At 51.4% G+C, this 14,394-nt stretch overlaps 6 protein-coding genes across 6 annotated transcripts; 3 read left to right on the top strand and 3 right to left on the bottom strand.

The window, feature by feature from the left end:
• Nucleotides 1–399: 399 nt before the first annotated feature.
• Nucleotides 400–2,625, top strand: NCS57_01289300 (uncharacterized protein; the record flags this gene model as incomplete). The annotated part of the gene is made up of 4 exons (XM_053062551.1): nt 400–680; nt 731–834; nt 897–1,539; nt 1,596–2,625. 4 exons carry the CDS (start codon nt 400–402, stop codon nt 2,623–2,625), a joined length of 2,058 nt encoding a protein of 685 aa, XP_052907446.1.
• A 487-nt stretch (nt 2,626–3,112) lies between these two features.
• Nucleotides 3,113–4,421, top strand: NCS57_01289200 (uncharacterized protein; the record flags this gene model as incomplete). The annotated part of the gene is made up of 2 exons (XM_053062550.1): nt 3,113–3,130; nt 3,177–4,421. The coding sequence occupies 2 exons, from the start codon at nt 3,113–3,115 to the stop codon at nt 4,419–4,421; spliced, it is 1,263 nt and encodes a 420-aa protein (XP_052907445.1).
• Nucleotides 4,422–4,600: 179 nt separating this feature from the next.
• Nucleotides 4,601–6,241, bottom strand: NCS57_01289100 (uncharacterized protein; the record flags this gene model as incomplete). The annotated part of the gene is made up of 3 exons (XM_053062549.1): nt 4,601–5,498; nt 5,547–5,770; nt 5,825–6,241. The coding sequence occupies 3 exons, from the start codon at nt 6,239–6,241 to the stop codon at nt 4,601–4,603; spliced, it is 1,539 nt and encodes a 512-aa protein (XP_052907444.1).
• Nucleotides 6,242–7,064: 823 nt separating this feature from the next.
• On the bottom strand, nt 7,065–8,460 carry NCS57_01289000 (uncharacterized protein; the record flags this gene model as incomplete). Its single annotated transcript, XM_053062548.1, has 6 exons — nt 7,065–7,526; nt 7,574–7,616; nt 7,664–7,784; nt 7,832–8,183; nt 8,247–8,319; nt 8,384–8,460. 6 exons carry the CDS (start codon nt 8,458–8,460, stop codon nt 7,065–7,067), a joined length of 1,128 nt encoding a protein of 375 aa, XP_052907443.1.
• A 1,158-nt stretch (nt 8,461–9,618) lies between these two features.
• Nucleotides 9,619–11,574, top strand: NCS57_01288900 (uncharacterized protein; the record flags this gene model as incomplete). Its single annotated transcript, XM_053062547.1, has 3 exons — nt 9,619–10,031; nt 10,102–10,670; nt 10,724–11,574. Exons 1-3 carry the CDS (start codon nt 9,625–9,627, stop codon nt 11,572–11,574), a joined length of 1,827 nt encoding a protein of 608 aa, XP_052907442.1. The 5' UTR covers nt 9,619–9,624.
• Nucleotides 11,575–12,365: 791 nt separating this feature from the next.
• On the bottom strand, nt 12,366–14,224 carry NCS57_01288800 (uncharacterized protein; the record flags this gene model as incomplete). Its single annotated transcript, XM_053062546.1, has 5 exons — nt 12,366–13,440; nt 13,485–13,839; nt 13,890–13,949; nt 14,007–14,138; nt 14,188–14,224. 5 exons carry the CDS (start codon nt 14,222–14,224, stop codon nt 12,366–12,368), a joined length of 1,659 nt encoding a protein of 552 aa, XP_052907441.1.
• Between the last annotated feature and the right edge of the window lie 170 nt (nt 14,225–14,394).

Genomic DNA, 14,394 nt, shown 5'->3' with positions numbered 1-14,394 from the left:
ATATTCGAGTAAGGCCTGGCTCTCAAGAAAGCAGTTTATGGGTGAAATAGAAGAGGGCAATGACGAGAATACTTCAAGAGAGTTCAGCTGGTCGTTGGATGGCAGGACCAAGGCAATACGTGCGCCGCTGACAGTGCAAATAACGTAACGTGACTCGCACACTGACGCTTGACAATTCAAAACGTCCAAGCGTTTTATGGGTAACGGTGCAGCTCACTTCCTAATCTACCACAGTTAGTAACGACGAGCTAACTCCGTGGTCTACTAACTATTAATGGCAAGCAAGTCCGCGGACTCCCGCGGCTTCTCCCTCTTCCACATCAATGTCTTCTGCATTCCTCACCGTTCCCATCAATTTGAACCGGACTCAAAAGCCCCCCAAGACACCGATTCTAAGCCATGAAGCGCACTAATGCGGGTGATCCGGTAATGATCATACACCGACCAGCCAGACCTGCTCTCTCATGTCGCCCCTGTAGGGAAAAGAAGCGGCGTTGTGACCGGAACAAGCCCTGCTCGAGCTGCTCACAGAGGGATATTCCCTGTGTGTATGAAGAAAGGCATCAATTCGTCCAGAGGCCAGTGGAGAACGCCCCGGCACAAGTTGGTGCTGGCCCTACGCCCGCCGACTCGACCCCATCTAGCAGCCTTTCCATGGCACCCTCGGGGCACTCGGCCTTGTGAGTATTCTCCCCAGTCCTTACACACAGGTTATTTACAGGCTATGTAGCGACTATTCGGATGTTCTTGGCCGATTACAGAGATTAGAAGAAGCTGTTTTCCCCACGCCAGGAAATATGCATGGGGGCGATTCTGCGAGCCACACCATGCCAAGTATGAGCTTCTACTCCACGACTATTCAACACTTTATACTGATTTGGATGTCTGATGGTCAGATTGTACGCCATTAAGTTCTCACAACGCCAACACCGTGCCATCCGGCTCTTTTTCCCGCTCAGAACACATTGCACAACTGGTGGCGCAGCTCCCTCCGGTCAACCAGGCAAGGAAACTATTTGACCATTTCGCCTCCACGCTTCAACCAAGTTTGTGCATTCTGCACATCCCCTCCGCTCGGGATATATTAGAGAAAACATATCGGATCATTCTTAGAGGCCAGGGGGAACACAAGATTGAAGACTTGCTCTTGCTATTTAGCATCTTTGCCGGAGCAACACTATCCTGGACCAAGCAGCTTCTCCAAGAGTTGAACGCAACCAAGCACAATGCCAAGTATGCCTTTGAGACGTACACCCACCTGGCCACGACGATACTGGATGATACAAATCAGCCTGTGACACCATCGACAACAGCGCTAGCAGCAACAGCAACTCTTGCACATATTGTCATCAACTCGGATGAACCATTCCCTGCCAAAGCCCTGGCCCTTCGTCTTCGTTGTCATCTGATGGCAAAATCCATGCTTCTGCATCGTCTAGACACACCTTCAAGTACTAGGGAGCGCATACTTGAAGGTGCCAACGCGATAGAGGTCGAAATTCAGCGTCGAGTATGGTGGAGTATGGTTGCTTCGGACTGGTAATCACCCATCCCAACGTTATTTCCAGCACCACACTAACCTATTGTTTATCCAGGTTGAGTGCCTTCTCAGGAAGCTCTCAAGAAGGGGTCTACGCATTTATTCCAAGGCAAATGCGAGTCAATTACCCGAGCAATGTCGATGACGAAATGATGAAGCCGTTTGATCCAATCCCCAACTTTCCTTTGTCGACGCCAACAGGAATGACCTGCTTTCTTCACCGCATTAAACTAGCCGACCTCTGCCGAGAGATTGTCGACACCATACCACCCATGATGGACGAATTCTTAGAGGCCGACTATGAAGTGATTCTGGGGTTGGATAAAAAGCTCAATGATTTACTCACAAACCTCCCCATCTTCTTTCGACTAGACCCTGAAAGCATTCGACAGAGCCAGGACATCTGCAGAGAGCGCCCTTATATCACCTGGCAAAGAATCGTTCTTCATTTCGGCCTGCATGCTCGTATTTGCCGACTTCACCGGTCCTACCACCTTGAAGGCTGGTGGAACCCCAAGTATGCCTACTCACGCTCCGCAAGTGTGCACTCAGCCCATCAAGTGTTGGAACTTCGACGCATGATGGATGGTCCAACCGCTGCGGGTGGCTTCAGGGCCGAGAGGTTCTGGGTTGTTCTGCAACACGTCACCATGGCTGCTGTCACTCTGGGGACAGATCTATCATTCAACCCAGACGCCCCAGATGCCCAAGCCCGGAAGGAAAAGATCTTGGCGATATACAAGACATTGGAAGGGTCTGAGAAGGACACACATGGACTGATAAAAGGGATCAAGAAGAAGATGCAGTTGATCATGGCCACTCTCCAGCCTCAACAACGACAAACCGAAAGCTTGGCAGTAGAAACCCCTTCGTCGTCGATGATACCTGAGTCACGAAACGTGGAACCGGGGGTTGCTCCTGTTTATCCGTTTGGAAATGCAGCAACGGGCCATGCCGAGTCACCTGGAGAAGAGCAGTTGCACCAACTTTGGTCGGACTTCCTAGCTGCGGTGCCTGATTTGCAGGACTTTGAATGGACATCTCTTCTGAACGATTTAGACATGGACTTGGATAATGAATTGTAGTAAGATAGCAGTAGGATTACTACCAATGTACAATGAATGCCAACATGTTGGACCATGGGTGATGAATGATAATGCTTGTTTAGAATGAACATACTGCCTCTTTCACTACCCAAGGTTGTGTCTGATATGATATATCTGGTCTTGTGCTCTTACCCGGCGCGGCCGCCTTTTGTTATCCGGCGCCGAATTACCCGCATAAGCTCGGTACCGCGTAAGCCGGATACGGGAGTGTTTTTTTCGAGTGCCCCCCGATGCATTATGCGAGTGCATCGAGCCGCTGGGGCCGCTGATGAAAGGCCCGGAGTGTTCGGAGTCCGGAGTTTGAACCTCGGGGCCGACTACCTAATTGGGAAGTATGTGCCCGCGGACGTCCGCGGGCCCTTCTCCGGTGTCCAACATATAATTCATTTTGCTTCCTGCTGATGCCACTTCAAATCAACAATCAAGTAGACATCAAGTTCCTCTTACTAGCACCAAAGTTTAGGCCATGTTGCAAAAAACAAAGGTATGCCGCACCCTCTCCTTTCATCACCGCTACTAACATGTCCCAGGCCATCATCATCGGAGCTGGACCTGCTGGTCTGGCAACCGCTCTTCGCCTACATCAAAAGACAAACATCCTCTGTACCGTCTACGAGATTCGACCAGAGCCGACGACTCTAGGTGGCGCCATTGGAATCCCACCCAACGGCCTCCGCCTACTGGACCGTTTGGGTGTATCCGATGAACTCCACAAATATGGCAGCAGCCACTCCAACCTCTCAATGCACTCCATCAGTGGCAGTTTACTTGGGCAGCAAGATTTAATCGGACCTGCTCGAGAACTTACTGGATTTGGCTATCTGCGCATCAAGCGGACGGATCTGCAGAAGGTCATGACTGACGCTGTCGACAAGGCCAAGATTCCCATCCATTACGACAAACGAATCACCTCCATCAAGGATACATCATATGGCGTTGAAGTTACTTTCTCAGACGGAACTGTTGATACTGGGGACCTACTACTTGGGTGTGATGGTATTCATTCCGCTGTACGAAAACTCCACGTGGATCCGGAACAAGCACCCGAGTACACTGGGATGGCGGCTCTAGGAGCCCTTGTGCCAGCGTCTAACCTCTCCGAGGGGGCAAGATCAATTAGAGGGATGAACATTACTTTCACTGAAGAGGGTATGCTGCTTGCCATGACGTGCACAGCCTCGGATGACGAGTTTTTCTGGGCTTTTTCCAAGGAGGTTCCCCTGCCTGACTCGGGCGATGCGAGAGACGGATGGGAAGTCCGACGAAAAGAAGAGGTGGATGGCTTCAAATCATCCCTTCTCGACACCTTGAAGAACGCAGGCGGAGAATGGGGAGATGTCATGAGGCAGCTTGTCGACAACACATCCGTCGTCAAGTTCTATCCCACCTACAAGCTACCTCTTGACAGGCCATGGAACAAGGGGCGCTGTCTACTCCTTGGAGATGCCGCACACGCCATGCCTCCTCATGCTGGCCAGGGTGTGTCTATGGCACTTGAAGATGTCTTTCTTCTTGGTCGACTGCTCGAAAACCAGCCTCAGTCGCTACCAGACACTCTCTGGAAATTCAGTGAGATTCGGAGACCCAGAGTGAATGAGATGGCCAGCAGATCTGTTCAGAATGGAACGATCAGAAGAAAGACGGGGCCGTGGGGTTTGTGGATGAAGGAGATGAGCTTGTGGATGTACATGCGTGGCTTCTGGGCGTTTGGCATGAACCGATGGGGTTCAGCTACGGAACAGATGGTGTATGACATCGATGAGGTGCCTATCTAGGCCAGTAGAGTTGTTTGTTTCGCCAAGGATGGGATAGACATGGTATAAGTAAGTAGACATCTAGGTTGTTTTGGAAGTGTATTATAAGGAGATTTCTGTACTCTCGGTAGTTTGTTTGTTTATCTACAAGTTCATTGTATGTACGGGAACTTTTCATTCTTCATCAATCCCTAATATGTTCATCGCTTGACAACCTTGAGCTCGATGAATCTCAGAATAGGGAAAGTCACGAGAGCAAATCCACACCCGAGCCACATGCCGAGATCAGCCAGTGAGGCAGCCTCAGAGACGGGGCCAATGTACCAGACCTGGGACATGCCGAGAATAGCTCCAACCCATCCAAGGATAAAGCTGGCAAAGGCGGCATATCCAACTGGGAGGTAAGACTTGTCCTCCCAGGCAGTCCAGTCGAAGCCCTTGCGGCCACGGAAGAAAGCATGCTCCATTCCAACTATGCAGATCATCAACATAACCCAGTAACCCATCAAGGCGACAAAGTTCTGGAAGATGACAAGTAGATGCTCGCGGCCAGCCATAGCGAGCACCAAAGCAATGAGGGTAAGGACACAAGACCAGAACCAGCGAGGAACGGCCTTTCCATATCGACCAAGGACCTGGCATCCGAGAGCAGCAGAGTAGATAGATGGGGTGCTGTTGGCGATGACACCAAGCGCGATAATGACGGAGCAGAAACGTCCAAAGCCATGAAGAGGGTCATAAGCAGCGACGATCAAAGCACCGGTGCTGACAGCATTGGCATCAGTCCAGGCCTTGTTGTTGGTAAGACCGGTAGCGAGACCAATGGCAATGAGGTACACAAGGTTGAAAGAGAGTGTGAGGCCAGTGGTGGTAAGGAGAAAGATCTTGAGACGAGAAGTGCGCTCGGGGTAGTAGACGTAAAAGTCGGAGGCGGCAGCGGCCCACGAGTTGGGGACGTAAAAGCAGAGAGTGAAAAAGGAGAGACGGTTGGCAGCAAGGGTAGAGCCAGTGACGGTAGGCTCGGCAGCAGCGTCGAAGTATGGACCGGCAGTTCCGATGAGAACAGCGAGGACAACGACCTGAGGGATCCAGGCATATCTGGATGGCATTAGTTTGTGACACCAAGGATGGAAGAGGGTAGCATACTGTTCGTATTTGTGAAAGATGCGCATGCCAAAGACGGCGATGGTCAATGTCACAATGGCAACGACGATGATGCCCACTTGGATTGTCATGCTCCCACCGCTCACGGCAGAGAGGACCTGACCACCAATAATGCAGTCAATCGTCGTGTATCCAACCATGAGAACGACGTTAAGAAGAGTCGGCAGCTTGGCCGGCCAGTATCCCATAAAATAACGCAAGACGACCTACAAGGCCAATGTTAGACAAGCATAAAAGTAGATGCAGGCATGTCATCTCACCATGGTTCGGTTACCGCTCTGCGGCCCCCATGTTGCCATGTATGCAGTCGAACAAGAGCCAAGAATAGTTCCAAAGACGGCAAGCAATGCGCTGTCCAGGAAGCCCAAGCCAAAGACCATTGGACCAAAGAGACCGGTAGCGAGGTTGTTGAGCGACAGGTTGGCACTGAACCACAGCACAGCGACCTGAAGATCAGCGGCATGGGATGGAGCCTGACGTTCACTGGGCAAGACACGATCAATGCCTCTTGCCTCGAGGCCAGCGAGCCCCTCAATACGGTTGTTGAGCTTCTTGAGGGAGGACATCGATGTGTCGGGCTGCCCACTCGAGCTCATGTTTTCATCTGTGGATGGCGTCGTGCTCACCATGCCACGCTTCTCGTTAGCGAGCTCTGGATCAGGGTTTGAAGCCGTCATCTTGATGGATGTAAAGAAGCAGGACAGAACAAAGGAAGAAGAAAAGAAGAAGGAATGGAACGTGCAGATGGACGGCTGTGTGGGAGCTACAGAATGCAGTGCAGCATGGTACAACAAACAGACACGTCCAGCAAGATGGAGAAAATAGGGGAGCTGGGTTAGAAAGACGTTCTTTTCCAGAGCCTGCAGGAAAGGGAGCAGCTTAGAGTTTTCTTTAATGACTTGAGCGCATAACCGGTGGCCACACTCCCGCGTTACGTTAGCCAAATGGGCTTCCTTTTGGGTAAGCGACGCGATGCCTGGATGGTTTCACTGCTAGCATGGCCCCGTCCTTTCAGCCCCCAAGGATTCAACGCATGGAGGCTTGCGTTGTCTTTTGCTGCGAGTCTGCGCTGGCCAAACGCATCGAGGCCCTGAACCCTGGTTACATTTGGCTTTCACTGTGCATTAGCAGCGGTGAAACCACTACGAAGAGCTAACGCCTTCTTCTCCACTCACCCACCACGCCCATGCACGAACCAAGGCTAGACAGGGCCACTCTCAGCACGGGCTGCCGACTCAAGCGGGAGCCAAGAAATCTTGGGCGGGAGCCAAGGAACAAGTCCGCGGGGTGCGCGCCCAGAGGAAATCTGCCGGAGCTAGAGGAGGGTCCAGAGGGGCAGACAGGCATTCCCACTGCTGCCAAGACAGAGGACTTTACACTTCATTTTGATGTTCTAGATCTAATATTTTACATGTACAGTTGTTGAAATAGTGAAAAAAAAAAAAAGAAAAAAACGCCGGAACTCTTTCCATCGCACCCGTAGATATATACAATCATCGCCTACTTTGTCGTGATATCCACCTTGGTCACCACCATGATATGATCACCCGAATTGTGTCCATGTCGAGGACGCCCAGTCGTGATCTCAGCTTCAGTCTGATAAGGCTGTTTCACCAAATCAGGCACATTCTGACCCACGAGCTCTATCTCGCTGCCTTGCTCGCGAGAGAGCTCCGTCCTCCCATCCTCATCATCCAGCTTGGCCCACAGCGACGCCTTGCTGGTCAAGGTGTGGCGGCTCTGGGGCATGCGACGACCCGAGCTGTCGGGATATGATGTGTTTGGGTACGAAGGATTTGATGAGTCGCCCTTGGAGCCGAGGGCGAGGCGGATTACTGGCCAGCAGAGGGGCAGGTTTCCGACGCACATGGCCACGCCGACCTCGGCGACGTACCAGTACAGGAAGACGTATGAGTTGGGGTTGCTGAAGTTGTAGTATCGGTTCAAGACGGCGGCGAGGATCTAAACAGTCAGTGATTGAGGCGTGACAAGGGATATGGCCTTCTTACGTTGAAGACGCCAAGACCAAAGACACAGCAAAGTCCAATTTTCCTGTAGCTGTCAGTAAAGCCGACTGAGTAATTCTAAGGGTTACTCACCTCTTGCGTGGCAATCGAATCTTGATCATGAGAGGAATAGGAACGAGAAGAAGCATCAAGTCTGATGAAATGTTGCAAGCCGTCGCAAAGATCATGTGGTTATAATACGTCGCGCATTGCACTGAAGACTGTTAGCAATAGAAATAGACACGACAAATGTCAACTTACTGATCTTGACTGGTACCCTCCAATACTCATAGGTAGGACTGCACCAGTAAAATACAAACATGAGCGTGACAAGCACATAAGTCACGGCGCAGTACGCAGCGACGACCCTGACTCCCCAGCGTTGTCGCGTCGATGTTCCTTCTGTCAGCCGACCATACATCAACAGCAGACATGCCTTGACTGTCCAAGTCGCCGTGAGGGTAAAGATCTCGAGGACAAATGTCATCTTGCTGCCCCAGATGGCTTGGGCTTCTCCCTCGGGCGTAAGATTGGCGGCAACATCGGGGGGCAAGTAATTGCTGCCATTCTTGGCGACTTGATTGATGCAGACGACAACACCGGTAAAGTTGAGCTATCGATGAAGGATGTCAGTGATCTGCAGAGTCAGAATGGAAAGGATGGGATGGTGGCGTACGAGAGCAAAGACCATGAGATAATCTTCAATGGCCAAGAGACTCCATTTTCCAATCTTCATCCGTCGAGCTATTCTGCAAAGTAAACAGTCAACGAGGGGATTCTTGCCAAGAAATATTTGGTAATAGTAAGACTCACAGTCGACAGACAACAGCTGCCAAGCCAACAACCCAAAGAGTCCAAGACTCCAACAACAGCGAGTCTAAAAATTCCATTGTTGGACGATCAAGTTCAACGTTCCATGCCCGCCAAGAGCAGACTTGTCGCTTGTAAAAAAGGGAAAGAAACGAAAAATCTCGCGGAGAAATTCCAACAACATTTTCCCTAGAGGAAAGCTTAATATTGGAACGGCTTCGTTTACAATCAAACCCCGTTCAGGGGAAACCATCCCAACACCGGCGTCAAGCTCTCGGCCATGGTCTCGCTCCCAGACCACACGTTTCGGTGTTGAGCTACCCGGGCGATTAGCATGCGGGATATTGGTGCGCATGGAACTTGCTTTGTCTCTTTAACCGGCTGGATTTTAACCTCGAGTCCGAGCAGCCACCACCAGATCTAGACTAAAAACGCTGGGGCCTAAATTACGGTGACATCGAAGGCGCTCGAGACCGCGGGTCGGAAGACGGCCCTGGCTCCCCGCGCCGGCTAGGCAAAAGCTTAGCTCCCCGGGGCCACACGATGGAGATGGAGGGATGCGAATATTGCGAGATTCTTGAGCTTCTTGGATGATGACGATGATGATAGTAATGTGTGATTTACAGAGCCTCAACGAGGCTCAATTAGCATTTATTGACACGTAGATTAGGTTCCATCTAAAGTGGTTCTCTCGCTGTTGGTTCCATAAATACAGCATTATCCCCTCGACCAACAGAGGATTTGAGCCTGCTCCTTCGTACTGCCGGAATTCTCCGGTTTTTCCGTCCCTCGTTCCAGGGATCATCCTTATCCAGCGCATCCTCCGTACCTTTCAGCTCGGGGGATGGGGAAGGCTTAGTGGCCGTGCTACTGGATGAAATAACCCATTTAGCGCAAACCCATGGTTCGAGTGCTTCGTATGCTACGATAAGAGGAAGCAAAAGCAAGACGGGCCAGCAGGGGGCCTGCAAACAGGCCTTGCGCGCGTCGTGCCCAGTTACAGTACTTCGTACCTATAGCCCCTTCTATTTCCACCTTGTCGATATGCACCCTCGACGAATAAAGTGTGCAGCCTGAGACACAGCCATCTTCACGCTAGCAAATTTCCTCTCCATGGGCGATTTATTCTCGTCCATTATCGTCTCCGCCAGCGCCATTGCTCGCACCACCGAATCTACCGTGTATAAGACTCTAACGTAGCACCTGATTAGCTTCTCCAGCGCATTGCCCATCTCCAACCAACCATGACGACCCCACGGACAGCTGTGGACGCTGACGACTTCAGCCACCGCACCTTTGACTTCCTGATCGTCGGTGGGGGCACCGCCGGTCTGGCTGTCGCCTCGCGTCTCGCAGAGTCTGATGCCTCTTACACGGTTGGTGTCATCGAGGCGGGAGGCGTCGTCGCCCAGGGCGAGGACGAGATTGACGTCCCAGGCCTGTACGGGAGGTCACTGGGCGGCCGCCACGATTGGCACCTCGCAACGGTGCCGCAGCAGGGCCTCAAGGGGCGCACTCTGCCCTGGCCCAGAGGCAGAGTTCTGGGAGGTACTAGCGCTCTCAACTACATGGCCTGGAACCGCGCCAGCAAGGATGATTACGATGCATGGGAGGCCCTGGGAAACGAAGGGTGGGGTTGGGAAGGTCTTCTGTGAGTGCATCCATCTCTCATCAAGGATTCCTTGTTTGCATTGGTCGTTAACCAAGTTTGAGCTGAACAGGCCATTTTTCAAGAAATCAGAGACATTCCACCCTCCAAGTGCTCATGTACAGAAGCTGCAGAATGTCTCCCACGACGCAGACACGTTTGGCTCCTCGGGTCCAATCCAAGTCTCGTATCCCACCGACTATTCCCCCACGCACAGTCTCTGGCATCCGACTCTCAATGCAGTCGGCGTCGAGACTAACTCATCCCATGTTGGGGGTTCCAATGTCGGCGTCTGGACATGCGTCAACGCCGTAGACCCTCGATCAGCCACTCGTTCATTTTCAACTGGCTACTGCTCGGCCGCAAGGAACAATCTGCACATTCTGACCGACGCTACGGTAAATGAGATTGTTCTGCAGGAGTTCGAGGGCCAATATGTGGCCACGGGCGTCCGCTTCTCATGCAAGGAACAGGAACACACTGTCTCGGTGTCCCGCGAGGTTATCCTGTCTGCTGGAACCATCAAGTCACCGCAGATCCTTGAACTCTCCGGGATCGGCAATCCCAAGGTTCTGGCTCAGGCTAAGGTGCCGGTCAAAGTTGACAGCCCGACGGTGGGAGAGAATCTCCAGGACCACTTGAGTAAGCACCCAAATCTTTCCTCAAACTTGTCTGCTAACGTGAGAGATCGACAGTGTTGGCGGCGATATTTGAAGTCGACCCTCTTCTCGCTAATCGAGACGATCTACTGACAGATGAGAAGCTCGCCGCTGTCGCGTGGGAAAGGTATTCTCAAGACAAGGCCGGTCCACTGACGATCCTACCCTGCTCTCTCTGCTACGTCCCCCTCAACCACTTTGTGCCTGAAGAGACTCTAGCTCAGCTCTCTGCCAAGGCTGATAAGCTGACGGCATTCGATGCCGACAAGAAGGCCATCTTGAAGCAGCGACTCAATGGCGAGTCCAAGCTAGGCCAGATTGAGTACATCTTTGACCTTGGCAACTGGAACCCCTTCTTCCAAGGCCAAGACGGCAAAAGGTACGGCACAATGCTCCAGATCCTCCAATATCCCTTCTCCGTCGGGTCAATCCACATCCCGCCCTCCTCCACGTCGGGAGAGGACCACCCCAGCATCGACCCGCGCTACTACGGTGGCGCACACGGGGCGCTAGACTTGGACGTGATGAAGGAGGCGGCGCAGTTTCTGGACCGCATCGTCCACACGGAGCCCCTGGCCGGCATCATCCGCGCGCCAGCCTCTCCGTCCTTGGCAACGCTTCGAGACGATCAACGCCTCGAGGAGTGGATCTCTGACAATACAATTACCGATTGGCACCCAGTAGGCACTTGTGCCATGGGTGGGCGTGCCGGCATCCGGGGCGGCGTCGTCGACGACCGTCTGCGTGTCTACGGCGTCAGGGGACTGAGGGTGGTCGATGCGAGTGTCATGCCGCTACAGATCAGTGCACACATTCAAGCTACTGTGTATGCCATAGCGGAGAAGGGGGCGCACATGATTTTAGAAGATGCGAGAAAGTCAAGATAGATTGCGAGTAGATAAGGTTATTTTCATGTTTCCTTCAGAGCTCACGATGAACCGTCCAAGATGTCACAAGAGACTATGCGTGCTGATCCCGTCAGTCCGAGCAAGGGTGGCACAACCTTCACGACATGTGGCGGCTGGCTATCAACACCGCCTGCGTTAGTGCTTTATCGAGAAACCAATCGTATCTCAGGATCAGAAGCTGTCTTCATTCGTGGGATTCGCATAACGCGGCTACCGGTCTTAATCCATCAATTATTCCCTTCTTTATGACTCGGATTAGTTCACCTAGAGCGCACTTTATTCAACATTCAGCGCGTCGTTGATGCCACGATTCAAGATTGATGTAACATTATTCAAGTCGAGAGTAGCCGATTCAGAGCCATAGGTCGGCGATATGGCATCGGATCTAATGGATATTCAGAGGTCCTGGCCTGATCAAATGTCACTTGGTGCAACCGATGTTATGTCACTCACATCACTTTCAACGAAGCCTATCTAGCACAAGATTTGTCGATTTTGCTAGAGATATCTGGCTAAGATGATCAACGGTATGCTAACCCAGGTTACACTGGAATGAAACAACTTTAAATCATCACAAGATAAGAGCTGAGCATCTGCAAGATGTCTTGGACATAGTTTGATGTACGCATGGCAGCCCAGAGTCATGATCGAAAGATGAATAGACATGCTTTAGCTCAAACGATGATGTCTCTTCAACAGTTGATAAGTTCCCATACACTACATAAAATAATTGTCCCAATCTCACGTATAACCAGTATCTCACACCAGCACTAGTCCTCCCTAACCTTCTTCGAGTTTGCAAACGTCTCCTCAACCATCTTGTTCTGATGAATAATCTCATCCCTCGCCCCCTCCCAGGTCCTCCTCTTCCCTGTCTCAAAATACCGAAACATGTGCGCTGTCTCAACGCCGTGGTTCATCAAGTTGTACATCTCTCTATCCTTCCACCAAAACTTCCATCCCGCCCAGCCCCAGCCCAGATTCTCCATGCCTGTTCCGGCTTGTTTGTGCATCCAGGGCTGAAATTCGTACTGTTTCACCATGCTGACGTCCAATCGGGGCTCAATTGACCAATTCTTTGCAACCCAGTCTTGATGTGTGTCTACCCATTGTTCCATCTCATTGTATGAAGGCAAGTCGCTCACGCCCCGCCAGACGTTTGAGATGGCCATACTCATGACGTCGCTGAATGAGAAGCCGTTGTTCTTCCCAAACGCCGAGTAGCACAGCATTGCGCAGCTATCGGCATACTTGGGCGGAAAGACGTTCATGTATAACCGGTGAATCGGAGGGCCTCCGTAATTATGGGCTTTAGGGGTGCTGGTTTCAATGAATGGTGTCAGGGAAAAGTCGGCACAGTAACCTGTTGTGAAGATAACGCTGTCAACATCATCCAGCACTGTACCATCATCAAATTCGATCGACTTTCCACCAATAAATCGCTTGATACCATGCAAACTCGTCAAGCTTCCATCTTGTAGGTGAGGAAGACAGTCCTCGATCAGACCAGGCAACCGCAGAGTGATGCTGGGAAATGGCTTTAGACGCCATTCTGGGTCTATCTTGAAGCCAGCAGTCCGCGAGGCGAGCAATGAAGCTGCCCAGTTTGCCATGTTTCTGTGAAGAGCTGGCAAGTTGCGGGCAATCCATTGGCTGATATTGCGGCGTCTCCATGAGATGATGAGATCTGTTGGCCGTCCGTTGCGGTACCGCTTCACGACGATCTGGCCGCTTCGGTGAGAGACGTACACCTTTCGAGCAGTGCTGATGAGTTGAGGGGCAATCTCGCCCGTGGTGGTTGCGAGGCCAAGGAGTACCACAGTCTTGTCTTGGTAAGCCTCAGGGCTGTTGGCTATTAGCAATGATCTTGTTACTGTATCTGAGCTCACAGCTGTTGATGTCCCAACATGCGCTCCCGGAACCAGTCTCTGAGGTTTGAGTTCACTGACCTTCGGTATTGCTGTGAATGCACTATTTCTCCCTCATACGTCTCTTGCCCTGGAAAATGTGGCATTTTCTTCTCTGTCTGATATCCATGGCAAAAGACGATCTTGTCAAAGTCTCGTGTTTCGGTCTCTCCGGTTTCTACTCTCTCAAGCTGAAGGGTCCACTTTGTATCATCCTCATTGCGCTGAACGAGCTTAACGCTGGTGTTGAATACGATGTATCGAGTCAGGTCGAAGTGATCAACATAGTCTTGCATGAACTCCTGGAACTGTCCTCGACTGAGGTGAGGAGGATATTCTATGGAATAGTCAGTTGCATACCAGCGAGACTTGGAGTGAAGAACGCACTATCTGGCATCGGAAAGTCTGTGAATCCACAAGTATACTTGCTGATATTCGCACGAGTCTCTTATTTCGCATTTCCGTCAACAGACTTCGCGGCAGATGGTGAGAAATGGCTATCACCTTTCAGAGCCGTTGTCCATCCATGATCTGCATCATAAGCCCAAAGCCCTCCAACTTTGTCTCGTCTCTCAAATAGTGTAACATCGAATCCATCCTCAAGTAGCTGCTTGAGCATGGAGATTCCTGTAGGGCCTGCTATAGTATGAGCAGGCTGATTTAATACCTAGTTGAAAATACTTGCCAGCGCCAATGACTGCCACTGTGGTTTTCTCCATCATTTCCTACCACAATCAAGTTTGTGTGCAAATGTACAAATGCAAGCTTGGGTATAGTTAAAGAGATTTATCGCGGATGTTTCAGGCCAGCGCGATACCACTCTCTTATTATGTTCTCAGCAGAAGATCAGCTCTCGGACTCAGCAAAGCCCCTCGAGAAGCTTACGTAGGAT

This window comes from Fusarium keratoplasticum, chromosome 11 (genome assembly GCF_025433545.1).
Source record: "Fusarium keratoplasticum isolate Fu6.1 chromosome 11, whole genome shotgun sequence".
In the NCBI taxonomy this organism is placed as follows: Eukaryota; Fungi; Ascomycota; class Sordariomycetes; order Hypocreales; family Nectriaceae; genus Fusarium; species Fusarium keratoplasticum.
The sequence above is the reverse complement of the archived record's forward strand: the minus strand, read 5'-3'. Positions and strand labels throughout refer to the sequence as shown.